Source organism: Colobus angolensis, unplaced genomic scaffold (assembly GCF_000951035.1).
Source record: "Colobus angolensis palliatus isolate OR3802 unplaced genomic scaffold, Cang.pa_1.0 Scaffold54, whole genome shotgun sequence".
NCBI classification, from domain to species: Eukaryota; Metazoa; Chordata; class Mammalia; order Primates; family Cercopithecidae; genus Colobus; species Colobus angolensis.
The window spans coordinates 265044-284355 of record NW_012118932.1 but is presented as its reverse complement, the minus strand read 5'-3'; the positions used below and the strand labels follow the sequence as shown (position 1 = coordinate 284355).

General features: G+C 43.4%; 1 protein-coding gene across 6 annotated transcripts in view; it reads left to right on the top strand.

The window, feature by feature from the left end:
* The first annotated feature begins 1744 nt into the window (after window positions 1–1744).
* The window catches only part of LRCH3 (leucine-rich repeats and calponin homology (CH) domain containing 3), a 96418-nt gene continuing 78850 nt past the window's right edge, over window positions 1745–19312 (top strand). For 4 of the 6 annotated variants that reach the window (XM_011961153.1, XM_011961152.1, XM_011961151.1 and 1 more), the window contains exon 1: window positions 1754–2057. In XM_011961153.1, coding sequence (XP_011816543.1) covers window positions 1796–2057 — 262 coding nt within the window. In that variant the 5' untranslated portion in view covers window positions 1754–1795. Of the gene's footprint in view, window positions 2058–19312 lie in introns of all 6 variants that reach the window. The other 2 variants (XM_011961154.1, XM_011961155.1) reach the window with 2 other exon arrangements.

The following is a 19312-nucleotide window of genomic DNA, read 5'->3' as shown; positions in this document are numbered from 1 at the left end:
GTGACCCATGCTCATAACATATATTGATGATGTATCTTGGAACTTGTTGCTGAAGTAACTAGAATGTATTGAGAGTTTATAGACCAGCTCTCTGGGCAGCTGTTAATTAATCAACTGTGGCACCGGGATTAAACATTTTTATACCTTCTAGCATGTAGCAATTCATGCCAACTGAGGTGTCATTGCAGAGTTGGGGCTTGAATGAGAGGATCTCTCGTCCTTATTTTTCTTTTGCTCTCTGACCCAAACTTTCTGATCTGTGGTCTTTATATCCTCCACATGTTACCACTATAAGTCGTATCTGGATGTGTTCATGCTGATCCATCTTCCAGTCTCACCTTCCAGTTTGTCCTACTTCATAATCCTTCAGGTTTAATTCAAAATCTAATTTATCCATGATACAGCTTTCTTTTCTCTGAACTCGTAAGTAAGCCCCATCACTCTTAGCCCTTTTTTGGGCTCATTCTCTAATTGGCCTGTCTGGGTTCCATAATTAGACTGCAATCCTCCAGGAAAAGGATTGTATCTGACAGCCTCTTCTATTTCCCATAGTAAATACTAGCTGATTGACTGTTGGTAAAGTTTACATCATATAGCAGAAATGGCTTCTTCAGTAAAGCAGACTGAAGAATGTGCTAGAGACTGGTTGCAATATAAGTGAGGTCTAATTGGTTTTAAATGAAGCATTTTCCATTCTTTCATTACTTGAGTGGTGTCAATTTAGAGTATCTCTTCGGTTCTACCTTTAATTCCCACATTTAGATTATGGTCAGATCATTTTCTGTTCCTCAGTTTTGGCTCCAGACCAACATTTTAGATTTTAATACTATTCTAATCCTGCTTTATCCAATAACAACAAAATCTTGCCAAAAGGACAAGTACTATTGAAGATATTTCTTGTATTTTCATTAAGAAGAGCTATTTTATAAAAGGGATGGATGATATAAAGTATTTATATAACGTTTTTAATGAGAATTTTGAGCCCAATTAGCACGTTTGTTTTCTCTCCAGCAACCATAGTTAAGTCCATCAAATCTCGACTTAGATCATCTGGTAATACAATGAAGTTGGGAAACGGTTTAGGTCGTATCTCAGAGGGTCCTCTCCTCTCACCGTCCAAGTTTCTGCAGCAACAGTGTTAAGAAAGAATCCTGGCCGGGCGTGGTGGCTCACGCCTGTAATCCCAGCACTTTGGGAGGCAGAGGCGAGCGGATCACTTGAGGTCAGGAGATCGAGACCAGCCTGGCCAACATGATGAAACCCGGTCTCTACTAAAAATACAAAAACTAGCCGGGCGTGATGGCGTGCACCTGTGGTCCCAGCTGCTCGGGAGGCTGAGGCAGGAGAATGGCGTGAACCCGGGACTTGGAGCTTGCGGTGAGCCCAGATCGCGCCACTGCACTCCAGCCTGGGCGACAGAGCGAGACTCCGTCTCAAAAAAAAAAAAAACAAAAAAAAAAACTTAATTTAATGCTTAGTCTAATCCTCCACCACTGAGGGAGCAAGGCGGAGTTGTTTTGCTGCGGAGCGTTGCCTGAAAGATGTTTTTGTAGAGGCATTTTAGAAATGCCCCTGGGAGGGTGGAGTAGGGGGCTGCTCCGGATTTGTGAGGTCCGTTTTAATTCCCCTTGGAAAGCTCATCATGTGGGCGGGGGCAAGCGCCGGGCTGCGCCGGGGGGCACCGAGCTGCTGCCCGTCACGGGAACCGGCGGGGTCCGGGAGCCCCTTTCTCCGCCCACCCAGCGGTCCGGCCGCGCATGCGCCGAGCTGAGGGCCCAGTGTTGTCGGCTGGGAAATGGCGGCCGCGGGCTTGGTGGCTGTGGCCGCGGCGGCCGAGTACTCTGGCACCGTAGCGTCGGGAGGTAACCTCCCCGGTGTTCACTGCGGCCCAAGCTCCGGGGCAGGCCCCGGTTCTGGCCCGGGCTCGTGGAGCCGCTCTCTCGATCGAGCCCTGGAAGAGGCGGCGGTCACCGGGGTGCTGAGCCTGAGCGGCCGGAAACTGAGGGAGTTTCCCCGGGGAGCGGCCAACCACGACCTGACGGACACCACCCGGGCGGGTGAGCGGGGCGGGGGGCGCCTCTGCCCGCCGGAGACCGGGCGCCGGGAGCCGCCGCGGCCCGGGGAGGCGGATGCGGGGAGTTACGGGAGCTCGTCCTGTAGGCGCCGGGTCCGGACCCGGGTAACGGGGAGAAGGGGACGGCCCCAGCCCTGCGGGCCTGCGCCAGACCCGAGCCTGGGGAGAGGCGGCGGGCGGCGGCCTCTCTCGGGGAAGGGCGCCGGAGTGATTGATGGATGGTTTTTTAGTCTTTCTGAGGAAACTCAACTTCTGCCACGGCGGAGGGTGGACCCTTGCCCCGCCCGGTTTCTGCAGGCCCTTTCGGATTTGGGGTGCCGAATGGAGCTGCCCAGACGGGAACGTTAGCGCCAGCTCTTCAGAGATCCGAGCAGCAGGGCTGCCTCCGGGCGGGCTGCATTGTCCGGGAAGGGTCGGTCTCAGCCCTGGCGGTTTTCCGAAAGAAGTGTTGGGGGGTGTGTTTAAAGTGAACCCGAAAGAGGTGTTGGGGGTGTGTGCTTGAACCCGAAGTAAGTTTTGGGGTGTGTTTGAACCCGAAAGAAGTGTTGGGGTGTGTGTGTTTGAACCCGAAAGAAGTGTTGGGGGGTGTGTTTAAAGTGAACCCGAAGTGTTGAGGGGGGTGTGTGTGTGCTTGAACCCGAAATAAGTTTTGGGGTGTGTGCTTGAACCCGAAAGAAGTGTTGCGGGTGCGTTTAAAGTGAACCCGGACGCTGGAACTCTTCTTCGCCTCCATCCAGTTGACTTACAAAATAAATATACTTGTAAAAATAGCCAGAACCCACCTTCCGACTCTCTTTAGTTTCCTCTCCCACTCCTCATGTCCTGCAAAATAAAAGTTGAAGAAAGCTCCTTAGAAAAGATAGTCTAACATATCTATGCTTGCTGTTCCTTTTTAAAGCATTACTTCGTGTTATGTATGTTTTCGAAAACAGGAAAGAGGATAAGAAAGTAGGTATTATTTGGCTTTCTTAGTTGTAGGGAACAGTGTCTGCTGCCTGCGTTGTTCATCATGTTTGCAGTGCGGTCATCAGTGCTCACCGCAGCCTGCACCGCAGCCTCCCAAGTAGCTGGGACTACAGGCACGCGCCACCACGCCCAGCTACTTTTGTGTGTGTGTGTATATATATATGTATTTTTTTTTTTTTTTGAGACGGTATCTTGCTCTTGTGGCCCAGGCTGGAGTGGAATGACACAATCTCGGCTCATTGCAACCTCTGCCCGCCGGGCTCAGGTGATCCTCCCACCTCAGCTCCCCGAGTAGCTGGGACTACAGGCGCCCGCCACCATACCCGGCTAATTTTTGGATTTTTAGTAGAGACGGGAGTTCACCTTGTTGGCCACGCTGGTCTCGAACTCCTGACCTCAGGTGATTTCGCCCGCCTCGGCCTCCCAAAGTGTGTGATTACAGGCGTGAGCTACCGCGTCCAGTCAATGTTTTGTACTTTTTTATTTTTTTGTAGAGATGGGGATTCGCTATGTTGCCCAGGCTGGTCTCCAACTCCTGGGCTCAAGCTATCCTCCGGCCTCAAGCTCACAAAAGGCTGGGATTACAGGCGTGAGCCACTGCGGCCGGCAGTGCTTGGTGTCTTATTTTATTTTAAAATCTTAGATTGAGCACGTTTTCTATGCTTTGCAGCCATTAAAAGTTGATAAGTATTACATATGATTCACTCATTTTGGAAAAATAAACAGAACTGTTAAACTAAATCAAGAAGCTGTTCTTTCCAAAGAAACTTGCTGTAGCTTAAAATAGAAGAAATTAAATGCCTGCTTATTTAATCTCTTTTTGGAAACAGTTGAACTGAATATTTTTTAGTGAATTATATTAAAGTTTCTTGCTAAGGTAAATATGAACAGCCACTTGCCTTTTGTGTGTGTTCTGGTAGACAGCATCTAAAATTATCATTCATACCCCAGATTTCCTGCTTCTGTTTAGGAGATGGCTGTATGGTATAGTGATTTCATATTGGTGTGAGTCATTTCAGTGTTAATACATCAAGCCTGAAGCTAAAGAACAAGTTAATTACAGGAGTCTGTGTATAGAGCTCATTATCTCACCTGCTTTTCAGTAGTTCTAGGAGCAACGTGTTGAGTCCTTAAGAAGTATTTTATTGACTTAAGAAAATCCAAGTGCATTGATGGAGAATAGTAAGTAATACCAAAGAGGTTTTTCCTTACTGTGCTCTGAGTTTTTAAGTATGGCGTTGCCCACACTTTAATAGTTTTCTATAGAAACCACATTTTTTGGTTGACTTTTTATCTGGTCAAAAAGTGCAAAAAAGAAAAAGATTACAAGGTATTTTATAACCTATTGGACTAGATTCGTTTCTAACATGTAGTAATATCGCTTATGAAATATAAAAAATATTTGGCAGACCTGGGTCATGACCCAGTCTCTGAATTGTTTTAAACATAATGCTGATGACATCATTTATTGAGTATTCACTATTTGTGATTCATTGTGTTAGATATTTTGAAATATATTGCCTTGTTAAATGCACACAACAATTTGTGGATTAAATATTATCCCCACTTTACATGTGAGGGATCACCTAGAGAAAGTCACATGGCTGTTACCACTATACTGTCTCAGTGGTAGAATTTTGTCCCAGGTTGTAGCTGTTACCACTATACGGTATCAGTGGTAGAATTTTGGCCCAGGCTGTAGCTGTTACCACTATACGGTCTCAGTAGTAGAATTTTGGCCCAGGTTGTAGCTATTACCACTATATGGTATCAGTAGTAGAATTTTGGCCCAGGTTGTAGCTGTTACCACTATACGGTATCAGTGGTAGAATTTTGGCCCAGGTTGTAGCTGTTACCACTATACGGTCTCAGTAGTAGAATTTTGGCCCAGGTTGTAGCTATTACCACTATATGGTATCAGTAGTAGAATTTTGGCCCAGGTTGTAGCTGTTACCACTATACGGTATCAGTGGTAGAATTTTGGCCCAGGTTGTAGCTATTACCACTATACGGTATCAGTGGTAGATTTTTGGCCCGGATTATAGCTATTATGACTATATAGTATCAGTGGCAGGTTCATCTAACTCTGTTCTTTCCATTGTACCGTGCAGCCTCTTCTTGTAAAAATAGGTATTGCTGTTCCTGTTTTTACAGATGGTGGAAACCAGCATTTAGAGATACTCAATGATTTGCTCAAAGATCTGTGGCTAAAGGACAGAGGAGGGGTATTAGCCATGATTTTATTCCAGTTTGAGGTGACTCCATAGTCTGTTTTTATGGCAGGTACTTTGATTCATTCGGGACCAACTTATGGTAGTTATTGGGTAGCTTAGACCTTATAGAAATTTGAAACCACGTAAAATCAGTTGAATGCTAATATGTAAAAGTTGCCTCACATACTGTTCCCTCATCATGTGCAGCGGGTACATGGTAGAGCTGTTGTCCTTCGAATTCGTATCCTAGGGAACAGCATGTATTACCCATATTTATAATTAGACATGATTTTGAATTTATTGGGAACGTTTTCTTGAGACTTTCTGTGCTGTTTATTTTAAAAGGTTAATCTGGCTGGGCCCGGTGGCTCTCGCCTATAATCCCAGCACTTTGGGAGGCCAAGGTGGGCGGATCACCTGAGATCGGAAGTTCCAGACCAATCTGGCCAACATGGTGAAACCCAGTCTCTACTAAAAATACAAAAATTAGCCAGGTATGATGGCGGGTGCTTGTAATCCCAGCTACGTGAGAGGCACAAGATTCACTTGAACCCAGGAGGCGGAGGTTGCAGTGAGCTGAGATTGTGCCGCTGCGCTCCAGCCTGGGCGACAGAGTAAGTGCTATCTCAAAAAAAAAAAAAAAGAAAGAAAGAAAAATGAAAAAGGTTAATCTTTTGGAAAAGGGGAATATTTATTTGGGAATGGGTGACTTGATACAGTGGACAAGAAGTCACAGAAGACTTCTTGAAGCAGAAAGGATAGAACTTGGATTTGGGCAAGCAGAAACAAGAAGGAAAGCCATTTTAGGCAGTGGTGGACAGCATGCAAAAAATGTCAGAGTATAAGGGACATCAGTTAATTTTGCCAGTCCATCATTCAATCCCTTCTGGTAACCGTACTCCCATTTTCCTAGGGAACCACCCTCTCAGTTAAGTGAACCCCACCCTGACATAGGGTATGCCAGTGACTCAGGCCCAGCTCATGGTCAGTCAGTCTACAGTCCATTGCTCTGGCCATAGTGATTGTTCAGAGGTAGGCACATTTTGCAATGAGCACAGATAAGTAACTGAATTTTTTGTTGAACTATTGAGAAAGAGGCATGCTTTGAGTCCTGGGGTTGCTGAGAGAATAGGATGTGAGCCTGGAAGTTACCAATAAGTGGAAAGCAGAGCCCAAAGACAGAGACAGTGAGACCAACTTCTGATGGCAGTGTTTGTACCTTTGGGTCAGCTGCCATGCTTAAAGTCAGTGCTATCTCTGTACTTTCAAATTCTGTGAGCTGGTAAATTCTCCTTTCTGCTTAAGGTGAGTAAAAAATTTTTTTTGTTTTTGAGACGGAGTCTTGCTCTGTTGCCCAGGCTGGAGTGCAGTGGCGTGCAAATTCTGCCTCCCAGGTTCAAGCGATTCTCCTGCCTCAGCCTCCTGAGTAGCTGGGATTACAGGCACCTGCCACCACGCCTGGCTAATTTTTATATATATAGTAGAGACAGGGTTTCAGCATATTGGCCAGGCTGGTCTCGATCTCCTGACCTTGTGATCCGCCTGCCTCGGCCTCCCAAAGTGCTGGGATTATAGACGTGAGCCACCGCACCCGGCCAGAATTTTTTGATGATAAAAAGGTCCTGACTAGTACAGTGAAACCGCCCGCGATGATACTGTGGTGAGACCAATTTGGTCAAAATAAATTATTGGATTAGCGAATATAAGAGCTGCCTTTCACGTATAAGGAAACTAGATAGCTGATAGGTTTAGAGACAGGTCAGCATTCATTCAACAGACATTTCTTGACTAAAGGATTTTGGCAGTTATCAGTGTACAAAGTGTACAAAGAGGACCCAGACATCCCCTGCCCTGAAAGAACTCAAGGTATTTAATGGGGATAATGGGGAGATAGACAGGTGGAAGGACTGTTTGAATTGTATAATAGCTAAACTTTTATGTTTTAGGCATGATGCTGGGTAATGTAGAGGACACAAACATGAGGCCTTATGAATATTTTTAAATCTAGTAGTCTGGTTGGGTAGCTGCATGGTAGAAAGCTGTGAGGGAATGAAATCCTGGTACACTGAGATTATACTGGGAAGTGAAAATGTATAAATGCTGACTGAATTTATTTAAGAAAGGACAGAAGGAGTCCAAGATAACTGTTAAAACTGTAAGACTAGAAAGATAGTAATGCTATTGCTTATAATAGTAGCTGACATTTATTGAGGTCTTAACATATTCCAGGTGTTGTGCTAAGCTCTGTGTGTGTGTGTATATATATATTATATATAAAACATGGACAAAAACAACCATAGTGAGTTTTTGACCCCATTTTACATGTGAGAAAATTGAGGCTCAGGAGATTAATTTGATCAAGGTCTCACAGCTAATAGGTGACAGAACTAGGATTCAGTTTCTGATACATTTGACCCTAAAACTTGTGTTATTGATCAATAATTATACCGACAAGTTAGGTTCCTATAATTTCTTTGGTTTGCCCAATATCTTTGAAGGGTTGGTAGCATATCTAGTGAATCATGTGGGACAAATAGAAACAAATAGAAACTAGAGTTTTGGAATGTAGAGTGAGACTTTGGGACGCTGAGGTGGGTGGATCACGAGGTCAGGAGTTCAAGACCAGCCTGGCCAACATGGTGAGACCCTGTCTTTACTAAAAATCCAAAAAAATTAGCTGGGCATGGTGGCACATGCCTGTAATCCCAGCACTTAGGGAGGCTGAGGCGGGATCACCCAAGGTCTGGAGCTCAAAACCAGCCTGGCCAATATGGTGAAACCCCTTCTCTACTAAAAATACAAAGAATTAGCCGGGTGTGGTGGTGGGCACCTGTAATCCCAGCTACTTGGGAGGCTGAGGCAGGAGAATTGCTTGAACCCTGGAGGCGGAGGTTGTGGTGAGCCAAGATCACACCATTGCACTCCAGCCTGGGCAACAAGAGCAAAACTCCATCTCAAAAAAAGTAGAGTAGAGTGAAGTTAAGGCTGTGGAATAAATTCAAGAGAATCATAGTGAGAGTTTATAAGATTCTTGGAGGAAGGACATAGAGAATGGAAAAGGTAGGCACTGCCAACTCAGGGAGATACCAGCATTTTAAAAGGTGGAAAGAGGAATCAGTCTGGGAAAAAACAAAAACAGAAAAAAGAAAAAAGATTCAGTAACTAGGCCTGTACTAGAATTCACAGAATCCTAAAACTAGGCCAGGCGCAGTGGCTCACACCTGTAATCCCAGCACTTTGGGAGGCCAAGGCAGGCAGATCACCTGAGGTCAGGGGTTCGAGACCAGTCTGCCCAACACGGTGAAACCCCGTCTCTACTAAAAATACAAAAATTAGCTGGTTGCCATTGGCGGGCGCCTATAATCCCAGCTACTCAGCAGGCAGGCAGGGGAATTGCTTGCGCCGGGGAGGCGGAGGTTGCAGTGAGCCGAGATGGTACCTCTGCACTCCAGCCTGGGCAACAGAGCTAGACTCCATTTCAAAAAGAAAAGAAAAAGAAAAGAAAAATCCTAAAACCGGAAGGAACCATAGTGACCTTCTGAGTTATTTCACAAATGAGAAGCAATCTGAAGCTGGGTGCAGTGGCTCACGCCTGTAATCCCAGCACTTTAACACTTTGGAAGGCTGAGGCGGGTGGATCGCTTGAGCCCAGGTGTTGGAGATCAGCCTAGGCAACATTGCAAACCTCATCTCTTAAAAAAATATGAAAATTAGTTTTGGTGGAATGCACCTGTAGTCGCAGCTACCTGGGAAGCTGAGGTGGGAGACTGAGTCTGCAGTGAGTGGAGATGGTGCCACTGCTCTCCAGTGTGGGCAACAGAGTGAGACCCTGTCTCAAAAAATAAATAAATAAAAATAAAAGAGAAGCAATCTCAGTTTAAATGGTATTCTTAAGGTTATATAGTGAGGGGATACTGTTTTACAGAAGGCAAATAAGAGTCATAGCTGAAGCTTGAAGAAAACGCTTGAATGAAATACAGAAAACAAGCAACCAAAGACTCAACATTGGGGTAAAGCCTACAGGTGAGAGCAGGATGCTGTGGGGAGGTGGACTGAGATTACACACAAAAAAAGGAAACAAATTGACATGTAGCAGGTAAACCAAAGTAATGCAGTGTTATTGGAGCTATGAGAAAATTTTCAAGAAATTAATACTTTCTAGGTAAGAAGGATGAGGACTGCTAAAATGCCACTTAATTTTCCAAGGCGTCAGTCTGTAACTCACAAAATTATGGTTTCATTAGTCTTGGAAATACGGACTAGAGTACCAGGTCTTAATTTGAGATTGTGTTTTTTCTTGGATCCTTGTTTATGTCTATTTTGTAACAGTCGCAGTATATGCACTATGAATTTTTCTATAACTGTGCTGTCTAGTATGGTAGCAACTAGCCGTAAGTGGTTATTAAAATAGAAATGTAAAACTCGATTCTTCATTTGCAGTAGCCACATTTCGAGTGCTTACTAGCCACATATGTCATTTTGGACAGTACCTTGGACCCACCTCCTCTCTGTCATGTCGGACAGCACAGATAATAGAACTTTCTCATCACTGCCAGAAGTTATGTTGGACAGTATGTTAGACTCCCCGGGATTGTTTTTAAAAGGGAAGGGGAGGTAGTAGGATGGTTTCTTTAGGGGAGGCAAGAAGATGAACCGTAGATGACCATCAGACCAGTGTTGAGGGTAGGGGAGTGGCAGCAGTGTTGGGGCCAAGGATTTCCCAGGTTCCAGTTCCTTTTACAGTGGCTGTATTTGGGAGCTGGATGGTTAACGTTACTTCATATTATAACATCAAGTATGACTTTAAGTGGTATGGCTATATACGTGTTTCTCATTCTTTGCAATTCATTTGTGAAATATCCCAGTTGTGCTTGGGAAAAATGTATGGTCAATGTGGTAATTCACACAAAGGAATATTATTTTGAATTCTGGAAGCAGCTGGCAATATCAAATGAGGTGCAACTAATTTTAGAATCAAATTAGTCCTAAAAATTTAAAGCATTTCTTTATTCACTTTTAACTTCTTTGCTTTTCACAATTTCTAAATTTTTATTGTTTGAAGGAAGTCTTAAACCTTGGATTTAAACTGGTTTAACTTACTTCTTATTTAAAGACTGGGTAATAGATTTTCCCATTAAAAACAGGTTTTTGACTAGGTGTGGTGTGGCTCATGCCTGTAATCCCAGCACTTTGTGAGGTCGAGGTGGGTGGATCACCTGAGGTCAGGAGTTTGAGACCACCCTGTCCAACATGGCCAAGCCCCATCTCTACTAAAAATACAAAAATTAGCCGGCAGTGGTGACGCGTGCCTGTAATCCCAGCCTCAGCTACTCGGGAGGCTGAGGCAGAATTGCTTAACCCGGGAGGCAGAGGTTGCAGTGAGCCGAGATTGCATTACCGCACTCCATCCTGGGTGACAGAGTAAGACTCCGTTAAAGCAAACAAACAAAAAGAACAAACAGGCTGGGTGCAGTGGCTTACGCCTGTAATCCCAGCACTTAGGGAGGCCGAAGTGGGTGGATCCTGAGGTCAGGAGTTCAAGACGAGCCTGGCCATGATGGTGAAACCCGTTTCTACTAAAACTACAAAAAAAAAAAAAAAAATTAGCCAGGTGTGCCGGCAGGTGTTTGTAAACTCAGCTACTCGGGAGGCTGAGGCAGGAGAATCACTTGAACCCTGGTGGTGGAGGTTGCAGTGAGCTGAGATCACACTGATCACCCCACTATACTCCACTCCAGCCTGGGCGACAGAGTGAGACTCTGTCTCAAAAAAACAAAAAACAAAAAAACCCCACAGTTTTTAAAAAATGATTTTCGTATCATAGAGAGTGGGAAGGTCAGCCACAGTCTTCTTAAGATTTCCAATAAATGCAACAGATTATATCCAGAATATTTATAGAATTTCTACAAACAAGAAAAAGACAACCTGGTAGAAAACTGAGAAAACACTTGAACTAGTACTTTACTAAAGAGGAATTCCAAATGGCCAATAAATATTTGAAAAGGTGCTCAACCTCATCAGTAATCAAGAGAATAGAAAATAAAACCACAGTGGGTACTATAAAAGTTGATGATTCCAAGTACTGGATAGAACGTGGAGCAGTGGAGACTCTCACACGATGCTGTGGGAGCTTGTGGGAGTGTGAACTGGTGCCTCAACTTTGAAAATGCTTTGGAACGATCCAGGAAGGTTTAACATACATATAATACATATAAATACATATATTTATACATGTTCTGTGACCCAGAAATTCCACTCTGAGATATATCCCTCAGAGAAAGTTGTGTGTATGTATACCAGGATATATAGCATGTATAAGACTGTCCATAGCATTATTCATATTTGACAAAATAGAAACAACTTGAGTGACGATCACCAGTAGAATGGATAAATCAGTTGTGTGGCAATGAATGAGCTGGCTGGGTGTGGTGGCTCACGCCTGTAATCCCAGCACTTTGGGAGGCTGAGGCGGGGGGATCACAAGGTCAGGAGTTCGAGACCAGCCTGACCAACATGGTGAAACCCCATCTCTACTAAAAATACAAAAAGTTATCTGGGCGTGGTGGCAGACGCCTGTAATTTTAGGTACTCAGGAGGCTGAGGCAGGAGAATCGCTTGAACCTGGGAGGCGGAGGTTGCAGTGAACTGAGATCACACCACACAGCACTCTAGCCTGGGTGACAGAGTGAGACTCCATCTCAAAAAAAAAATAAGAAAATGAATGAGCTATAACTATATGCAGTTGCAGGAATGAACCTTAGAAACATAATGTCGAGAAAGTGAAGTGTGAAGCATAATATATATAGTACAAATATATTTAGTAAAGTTCACAAACAAAAAAATATGTAAGTGCTAAAAGTACGAAGAAAAGGAAATAATTACCATAAAAATCAGGATGATGGTTCCCTCTAGGGGAGGAGCAAAAGGCTGTGATTAGGAAAGGGGGCTTTGTGTTGGGAGTCAGGGATGTATTTCTGAAGTATTGGAAATACTCTGTTTCATGACCTTGGTGGTGATTATATGGTTGTTCATGTTTTACTTTTTAAAAATTGAATTGTACGTTTACGATTTATTCACTTTTCATTTATGTTCTACTTTTGTTTAGACTAACTTCCTCATTGTTAACTCACGTATTTCTCATGGCCATCTCTTTTTAAATTCTCTTCTTTTTCTCTCTACCATCTCCTCCCCAGTTAGGCAGTTACTGTTTCCCTAACACCCTGTGCACATTTTTCTATTGTCACAGTACACAATATCATCTTTTCTTCTACTAGATTGGCAGCTTCTTGAAGGAAGTATATTAGTTTTCTGTTGCTAAGTAGCAAGTTATTACAAATTTAACAGCTTAAAACACCACCCATTTATTATAGTTCCATAGGTTAGGAGTCTGGACTCAGCTGAACTCAGGGTTCCGCAAGACTGAAATTAATGTGTTGGCAGGCTGGGCTCTTACCTGGAGGCTTTGGGGAACAGTTTGCTTCCAAGCTCATTCAAGTTTTGGCAGAATTCAGTCTTTGTGGTTATAAAACTGAGGTTCTCGTTTCCTTTCTGGTTGTCAGCGTCAGGCCACTGTCAGGTCCTGGAGGCCACCTGCATTCTTACAACATGGTCCTGTCTATCCTCAAGCCAGCATTGGTGTGTCATCAAGCACTTCTCATGCTTCCAATTTCTCAGACTTCCTCTGCTGCTGCTATCCACAGCGTTCATGTGATGAGACTGGGTTTACCAAGATTGTGCCTGTTTTGATTAATTCTAAAGTCAACTGATTAGTAAACTTCATGACATCTGCAAAATCCCCTCTTCCACATAAGGAAGATACTCGGGGTATGAGATCCTGTATTCACAGTTCCAGGGATTAGAGTGGTGTCTTCGTCCATTTTGTGCTGCTATTACAGCATACCACAGACTGAGTAGTTTATATTGGGTGGAAATTTGTTGGCTCGCAATTTTGGAGGTTGGAAAGATCAAGATCTAGGTGCTGCCATCTAGTGAGGGCCTTCTTGCTGTGTTACATTTTGTTGAAGATTTTTGCATCCGTGTTCATCATTGATAGTGGCTTTTGTATTTTTATGTTTTGTGTCTGGCTTTGGTATCAGGGTAATGCTGGCCTCGTAAACTGAGTTTGGAAGTATTCCCTTCTCTTCAGTTTTTTTAAAGAGTTTGAGAAAGATTGTTACTAGTTCCTCATATGTTTGGCAGAATTCAGCAGTGAAACCATGGTTTTTCTTTGGTGAGAGACTATTACTAATTCAGTCCTTACTCATTAATCTGTTCAGATTTTGTTTCTTCATGATTCAGTCTTGGCAGGTTGTATGTTCCTAGGAATTTATGCGTTTCTTCTGAGTTATCCAGTTTGTTGGCGTATAACTTTTGAGTGTGTGTTGAATGAATGGATGGGTGAATGAGAAGGCGAAAAGAAGTGATTGAGAGCCTCTTCACTTTCATGGCTTTGGAAATAGTGACACCTGACTGCACTATAAAGTAACTGGTTTCAGTGGGGACCCCGGTGGTTTCAGTGATATGTAGAATTCAGTCAGAACATTCTCAAGGATAATACTAGTGAGTATGCTTCTCTTTGGTGTGAAAACGTCAAGCATTCAGAACTTTTTAAATTGGTGTCATAGAGGATAAGGGATGATGTTACATGTGCTAAGAGTTTGTCTCTCAAAATAAATGTCAGTTTCTAGGTATTTGGAAACTTTCACAATAGATTCATTGATTATAATAAAAGGAATAAAAATGTTAAACCTTATATGGAGTGAAGGAGGCTTTCTGTTTATCCTGTGTTTCCAACTTTGGTAGTTACATAAGTCTCACTTGTGTAAGGAAAATCTTAGTCAGATAATGTGGTTATGCTTCTTTTAGCCTAGAAAATTGGTGGCTTCTGGCCATCCATTATCAAGTGACAAGCTGTAGCATATTGCTTCTCAGGCTTTGGTGTTGTGCATAAAATCACCTGGGGCACTTTTTTAAAAAAATGCGCATCCCTGGGTCTGATTCCTAGAGAGATTGAGATCTGGAGTGGAGTCCATTAAACTACATTTTTAACAAGCATCCTGACAGTACTAGGTGCAGGTGGTTAAGAACCACTTGAAAAATACTTCCTTAGAATTTGCTACTTTAAGCCAGGTGTGGTGATTTGTGCCTGTAATCCCAGCTACTTGGGAGGCTGAGGCATGAGAATCACTTGAACCTGGGAGCTGGAGGTTGCAGTGAGCTGAGATTGCACCACTGCACTCAAGCCTGGGCCACAGAGTGAGACTGTTTTTTGTTTTTTGGGTTTAAAAAAAAAAAAAATAGAATTTGCTCCTTTACTCTAAAAGTTATTTTGGAGGGTAGTAGTTTTTCACAGCCGGTTCTATGGCATGCCATATGGGTTCGCCGGCCCTTGTGAGAAATGCAGAATTGCAGGCCTCGTCTCAGAATAAGAATCTGCATTTGCATTTCAGCTTAAGAAGCACTGCTCTCACCTTAACCAGGTAACTCTTTTTCCAAAGGGTCTCAGTAAGTAAATAATTGGCCTTAGTTAATTTAACCCCGTATGATATGGGGTGACCAAATTGAATACTTTCGACATCAGTCTATTAAAAAATGAAAAGGGGCTGGGCGTGGTGGCTCATGCCTGTAATCCCAGCACTTTGGGAGGCTGAGGCAGGCGGATCACTTGAAGTCAGGAGTTCAAGACCAGCCTGACCAACATGGTGAAACCCCATCTCTACCAAAAAATACAAAAATTTGCCAGGAGTGGTGGCGTGCACCTCTAAGTTAGTTCTAGCTACTAGGGAGGCTGAGGTGGGAGAATTGCTCGAACCGCAGAGGTGGAGGTTGCAGTGAGCCAAGATTGTGCCACTGCACTGGGCGACACAGACCCTGTATCCAAAAAAAAAAAAAAAAAAACACACACATTTTGGGGGTGGCAATAAGCAAAGAAGAAAGTTATGTTCCTAGGATATGATGCGCTAGACATACCATGGATATGTACATGGCTAGAGTTTGATGTTAGCAAGCCCTTTTAGACTGGCCTTGCCTCAGCTGCACCCCTCCTTAAGTTATACTGGAAAATAAAAAAGCCTTCATATGTCCTCCTAATAGGTGTGGTAAGGATCCGGAGTGCAGAAATCCCATTGTGTATCCAGAGCTCAATTATCTTGTCCTCACTCCTATCCTGAGGACTGGGGCTTTTTACCCAAAATTGTTATACCAGAAACAGGGCTCTATTTCTCACTGGTGTATTTGTTTCTAGTACCTACTTTTAAAAGACTATTACTTGTTCAGTTGCTTATCTTGCTTGTGAAGACAGTGTTTAGTAACACGAGGAACTGCAAACATTCTTGTGGTCAGATCAACAGTGACCGTCCTAGGTTTGTTAATTTTGCTGTTTTACCATAATACTTGTAGTTAGTACACACTTCCTTCTTTTCTCACATAAGAATGACAAAGAGAACTTAAAGGCATTTCCAGTAGAATCTATCTGTGCCTTGATTATCCACTCCTTTCTTTTCTTTTCTTTTCTTTTTCTTTTTTTTTTTTGAGATAGAGTGTCACTTTGTTGCCCAGGCTGGAGTATAGTGGTATGATCGTGGCTTACTGCAACCTCCGCCTCTTGGGTTCAAGCGATTCTCCTGCCTCAGCCTCCTGAGTAGCTGGGGCTTCAGGTGTGCACCACCACTCCCGGCTAATTTTATTTATTTATTTATTTATTTTGAGATGGAGTCTCGCCCTGTCGCCCAGGCTGGAGTGCAATGGCGTGATCTCGGCTCACTGCAACCTCCACTTCCCGGGTTCAAATGATTCTCCTGCCTCAGCCTCCCAAGTAACTGGAATTATAGGTGTCTCCGACCACGCCCAGCTAGTTTTTGTATTTTAAGTAGTGATGGGGTTTCACCATGTTGGCCAGGCTGGTCTTGAACTCCTGACCTAGTGATCCACCCACCTCGGCCTCCCAAAGTGTTGGGATTACAAGCGTGAGCCACCACGCCTGGCCACTAATTTTTGTATTCTTAGTAGAGATAGGGTTTCACAGTGTTGACCAGGATGGTCTTGATATCTTGAGCCACCGCGCCTGGCCTCTCTACTCCTTTTTTCACACAAGAAGGGGGTTTTTCCATAATACGTATTGATTTTTTCATAGTACCCTTCATATTACCTTTTCTTTTTAGGATCTTTATGAATCTGAGAGATTCAGAATGTTGACAACTGACTGTACTTGCTGCATTCCACACTCGCGTATCATTGCTTAAACCGTGTGTGGCAAAACTTCTTTCCTATTCCAACGTTGATTACTACTGATAACCTGGAAATTATATTCCAAAAATAAAAAGATTTTCTAGGTTCATCTTGTTTTCCCCTCTCCTAACAAAGCGGTTATCCTTAAGGAGCCTTGGTACCTTTTAGTGAGCAATAGGATCCAGGACTACAGCCTGTCTCCTGGAGCTCATTGTCTAACATTTCACATGGCAACTGATACCAGACAAAATAACAATAGAGACAGTTTAGCTTATTTCATCTGAAGGAACAGGAGCCTTTCAAAATCATGAATGTGGTCAATTTTAACCCTTATTTGACCAAATTCTTTTTTTACCCTAATATAGAAACTTTTGGATTGATACTCATTTATGATCCGTGTTACCAACTTTTCCCATTTTCATTACCAGCATAGTCACATTTTATGGGCTGTGTTAGTATATATTATACCAAAGTATATTTTGAATTAAAATACTATCAAAAGTTTTAGAAATATCAACATTTAAATGTCACCTTGTGACTGCTCATTTTTAATAAATCTCCTTTTTGTGATGCCACTGAGCCCATATATTTGAAAGCTCCTAAATTTTACTTACCTGGGTTTACTCAGTATAGTCAGTCTGATTTCCTGTCCCTGTTCAGCAGATAATTCAAGGCCAGTTTCATCACGGATTTATTTTCTTTCTTTAAACAAAGGATTACTTATGAAATATATGCATGATGACTTTCTAGCATAAACCTGAGTTACTTAAACTAACATACTAGGTCATCTAACAGCCATTACTTAATTTCAAGGTAAAAGAATTTTATTATTTAGAATACATAGTACTTAATTATTTCACAAAACCTGTGCTTCTGTGAGCAGGGGTGGTCTTTGCAGAATGTAGTCGATGTCTTGCTGTCTTACATTATGCTGCCATGTCCAAAAGGCAGTTCTTTTCATTTCCAGAGGTCTTGGTATGACACGTAACTTTCCACTTTGCTTAACTTGTTATTTTATTAGAGTACGTATCAAAGGTTTGAATTATTTTTTATTCTCACATTTTTCTGGAGGAAGAAACCTTCCTGCAACATACAACTATATCACAGTTGCAACCTCTTTTTTTTTTGAGACGGAGTCTTGCTCTGTCACCCAGGCTGGAGTGCAGTGGCCGGATCTCAGCTCACTGCAAGTTCCGCCTCCCGGGTTTATGCCATTCTCCTGCCTCAGCCTCCCGAGTAGCTGGGACTACAGGCGCCCACCACCACGTCCGGCTAGTTTTTTGTATTTTTTTTTAGTAGAGATGGGGTTTCACCGTGTTAGCCAGGATGGTCTCGATCTCCTGACCTCCTGATCCGCCCGTCTCGGCCTCCCAAGAGCTGGGATTACAGGCTTGAGCCACCGCGCCCGACCCACAGTTGCAACTTCTTAGTAATATTGTGTTCAAGTTTCTTAGTACATTTTCCAAATGTGGGCGAACACAGAGACACACACAGATCGTTACAAACCCAGTCATTTAGTTTCTCTCAGGAGGAAGCAAACAACTATTGCTCTTAGTTGTAAATATTCAAATCATTTTCTTGGCCTAGAAATCTTGACCTATTCTGCCAGTTTACCGTTCTCTTGGACACACTCTAGCTGCCACAGAGCACTGTTCTGAAAGTGTGGTTCCTCGGCCAGCAGCAGCAGCGGCACCTAGGACATTGTTAGAGGTTTACATTATTGGATGTTACCTCAGACGTGGTATCAGAAATTCCAGGGTAGGCCTGAGCAGTCTGTTTTAACAAGCCCTCCAGGTCAGCCTGATGCCTGCTGAAGCTGGATAACCACTGCTGTGGAATGTAGAAAATCGCATGGTAATTGTATAATTTATTCATAAAAAATTCCCAACAAATTTAGTGTAGTAATGACTTTTGACAGTTCACAGAGAAATTTATCTAAATTTTAGACTTCCAATTTTGGAGGACTAGTATTTTTAAATCTTCATGGTTACAGCTTTGCATCTGGAAGTCCTATCCTAGTGCATTGCTTTTTGCTATGTGGAAACTGTGACCTTTGGTTACATCATTCCCCCCAACCCATATTGTTTTGTTAAAAACCTGAAAAGCTTCCTGTTACTTTTTAGGCATCATTTTGGGGTGGGGGAGGGATAAAGTGCGTACCATAATATGAAACATTTTATTAAAAGCTTTATTGCCGGACACAGCAGCTCACGCCTGGAATCCCAGCACTTCGGGAGGCTGAGGCAGGTGGATCACGAGGTCAGGAGTTCGAAACCAGCCTGGCCAACATGGCGAAACCCTGGCTCTACTAAAAATACAAAAATTAGCTGGGCATGGTAGTGGGCGCCTGTAGTCCCAGCTACTCGGGAGGCTGAGGCGGGAGAATGGCGTGAACCCGGGAGGCAGAAGTTGCAGGGAGCTGAGATCGCGCCACTGCACTCCAGCCTGGGTGACAGAGCGAGACTCCGTCTCAAAAACAAAAAAATGTATTAAATACTTTTAAAAAATTATAATGATCTCCCTACTGCTACCTCTATCCCTAGGAGAATAAAAGAATAAAAATTCCAGGAGATATTGAAAGGTGGTAGGGCAGGGATCCTGCGTAAGACTCAGAAAATAGCCCCCATTTCTTCCCATTGTAATTTTTTTTTTTTTTTGAGATGGGTCTTGCTCTGTCACTCAGGCTGGAGTGCAGTGGTACGATCTCAGCTCATTGCAACCTCCGCCTCCTGGGTTGAAGCGATTCTCCTGCCTCAGCCTCCTGAGTAGCTGGGACTACAGGCACCCCCACCATGCCTGGCTAATTTTTGTATTTTTAGTAGAGATGGGGTTT